At 59.6% G+C, this 2,710-nt stretch overlaps 1 protein-coding gene across 1 annotated transcript in view; it reads right to left on the bottom strand.

Annotated features, from left to right (window-relative positions):
- The window catches only part of GRAP (GRB2-related adaptor protein), a 4,969-nt gene extending 2,485 nt beyond the window's left edge, over window positions 1-2,484 (bottom strand). The window contains 3 exon segments of the mRNA XM_009070963.1: window positions 1-57; window positions 1,098-1,195; window positions 2,407-2,484. Of these exon segments, the coding sequence (XP_009069211.1) occupies window positions 1-57; window positions 1,098-1,195; window positions 2,407-2,484 (233 nt within the window).
- Between the last annotated feature and the right edge of the window lie 226 nt (window positions 2,485-2,710).

Here is a 2,710-nt window from a genome sequence, read left to right as displayed (position 1 = left end):
TTGCGCTTGAGGAGCCGCTCCTCTGCCAGCTGCCGGGAGATCCTGCCCGCGTACCACCTGCGAGGGACACCGGGCTGAGCCCGCGGGCACCCACATCGCACCCCAGCGCCAGAGCCCTGGTGTGGGATCCCCGCAGGGCTCTACCCGGGGCTGGGACACCCCCGCCCAGCAGTTTCTCCCTTCCCTCCCTCTCCTGATTTATCACGGTGCTTTCGTGGGGGCACCATAGGGTGCTGTGGGTGCAGAGATGTCCCTATGCACTGCCTCATCCATGCGGGGTGAGTGTAGCGCCTCTAGCACAGCTGTGACCGCATCCTGTCCCCTGGCTTGTGCCTCATCCTCCACTGTGCTGCCTGTCCCTATCCTGTCCCCCATGGCCCCTCATGGCAACAGCCCTTCTAGGTGCAGAGCAGCAAACCCTCCGTGCCGGGATAAAACCCTTCCTGCCTGCATTGCTCGCAGCTGCAGAAACAAGGTGGAGGAGTAGTTTCCATCTCCCATCCCTGCCAAGGCTGTGTCTGGACATTTCAGGCCCCTAGGCCATGGAGACCCTCTGCTACCTGTAAAAATTGCCCCATGAATGATCAGCCATGAACTTTAGCACAGAGCATCTCTCAGTGCCAACCCTCCAGGTGCTGCATGGAAGAAACTGTGTCTTGCCCATCCTGGTTTGTTACCCAAAGCCAGAGAGGCAGTGGGATGTGCTCTGGCATTTAAATGTGACTTTCCAGGAGCTAATGACACATAAAACACAGGTTCAATCAGGGATGGATTATGCTGGGCTTTAATAACACAGTAATAGGATTGTGTCTAATGCAGTCATAATTCCATAACGCTCTGTCGTTCCCCGATTACCATTTATTTAGTGGCAGCCTGGTGTGAGGGTTGGATTTTGGTGTGTTGGGGGTACATGGGTGTGGTGGGAATGGCAGACTGACCTGGCAGGCAGACCCCATCACTCTGTGACTCAGTTTCCCCACGTGTGGGACTACCCTGGCTCATGGCAGACCTTTGGGAATTGGGATGCACCGTTGGGATCACTGCCTGGCTGGTGGGTGCTCCAGCCCCCCTTCCCCATACAGTGGGATGGCACTTACGGGTGTGGCATGACCTTGATGTAGTTTTTGGGGACATAGCCCTCACAGCCGAACAGCTCAGCCTTGTACCAGTTCTGGTCATCTTCCATGTTGAGGATCTAAGGTGGGAGAGGAGCACGGAGGGATCAGCCTGGCTGTTTTTCTCTGGGAGAGGAGACCAGTGGGACCCCCATTGCCGCCCCAGATCCCACATGACCCACCAGAACCTCGGGAAAACAGGGCTCTGACAATGATGACATGGTCTGGGGGGGTGTGTTGAAGGCACCTGAATGGAGCTGGATGCTCCCTCTAGCACTCCTTAGCTCACCACAGATGCCTGCAGCTGTGGGGTGCCTGGTGTTATCCCAAATCCTTGGCCAGGGAAGAGGGTGAAATCTGTCCCTGGAGTATCCAGGACATCACCCCCCCCCCCATCCCCCAGGGGGACACTGGCAGCTGAGCGTTCCATGGGAGGAAGTGCCCCAGTGTGAGCAGGGGTGCTGACACCCACTTCTATGTGACACCATTTTCCATCCTCCCACGCAGGGGCCCAGGGCCGGCACAGCTGTGCAAACAGGATCTGAAAACCCAGGCCACGGAGTGGAGCCACTGGGAAAACCCACCAGGAGGCAAGGATGGGCAAGGCGGGTTTGGGGCCCTGGGGTACAGCCAGGCCATGCCCTCACCCTTCCCGGGGCTTGTTGCACCCTTGAGGGGGCTACAGGGTGCTGGGGGTCCAGGAGGAGCTTGCAACATCACAGCATCAGCCCCACGGAGAGGGATGAGCAGCTGGGCAGCAGGACAGGGTGTGGGTACCCTCACTCCTGTCACAGGGGAGTGCAGACCCCCAGAGATGTTATGAGCCCCTCTGGAGCTTTTGGGGATTCCTAGGTGTCATGCAAGAGCCCATCAGGATGCCACCACCTCGGCAGGTGTGTGGGCACATGTTCCCTGCTGCCAGGTCCCCGTGGCCTCCGGTGACTCCGTGGGGCAGGGAAGACATGTTCCATCCCTGGGGGGTTGCAGCAGTGCACAGCTGGTGGCACTGATGGCCAGGGAGGCCACATGCCATGTCCCAGCTGGGGATGCCCCTCTGAAGATGAGCCTGGTGGCACAGACAAGCAGTACCCACTGTTGGGGATGCTCCTCCACACCCCAAAACCCTCGAGGCTGGCTCCTCATACCTCACAGAAAGCCCCAAAGAGGCAACAAAGCCAGGGGCAATGAAAGAACCACTGTCACCCCATGCCATGTGCCCACTCTGCCCCCCGAAGCAACAGCATCCAACTCCCCAACTCCCCCATGGCTAGTGCCCCCCTGCCCCCTGTACCTTCAGGATGTCCCCTTTATGGAAGGGGAGCTCGTCCTTCTCCGTCGTCTGGAAGTTGTACAGAGCCATTGACTCCATGGCACTGGCTGTCACAGGGGGGTTTGGGGGGCCCTGGGGGCTCAGGGCTGCCTGAGGCTCAGCACCCCACAGTGAGGGACTGTGGGGTATGGGCAGAGCACACAGCGCAGGGCAGGAAACCGCACTGATGTCAGCAAGCTACCGGAGCACCACGCGGAGCACTACTGGTGGGCACAGCTGCCCAGGTGTGTCGGGAGGGGGGAGCTGTGCCAGCCCCTCTGGGTGC

This window comes from Acanthisitta chloris, unplaced genomic scaffold (genome assembly GCF_000695815.1).
Source record: "Acanthisitta chloris isolate BGI_N310 unplaced genomic scaffold, ASM69581v1 scaffold13233, whole genome shotgun sequence".
NCBI lineage: Eukaryota > Metazoa > Chordata > Aves > Passeriformes > Acanthisittidae > Acanthisitta > Acanthisitta chloris.
This window is presented reverse-complemented; position numbering and strand designations above follow the sequence as displayed.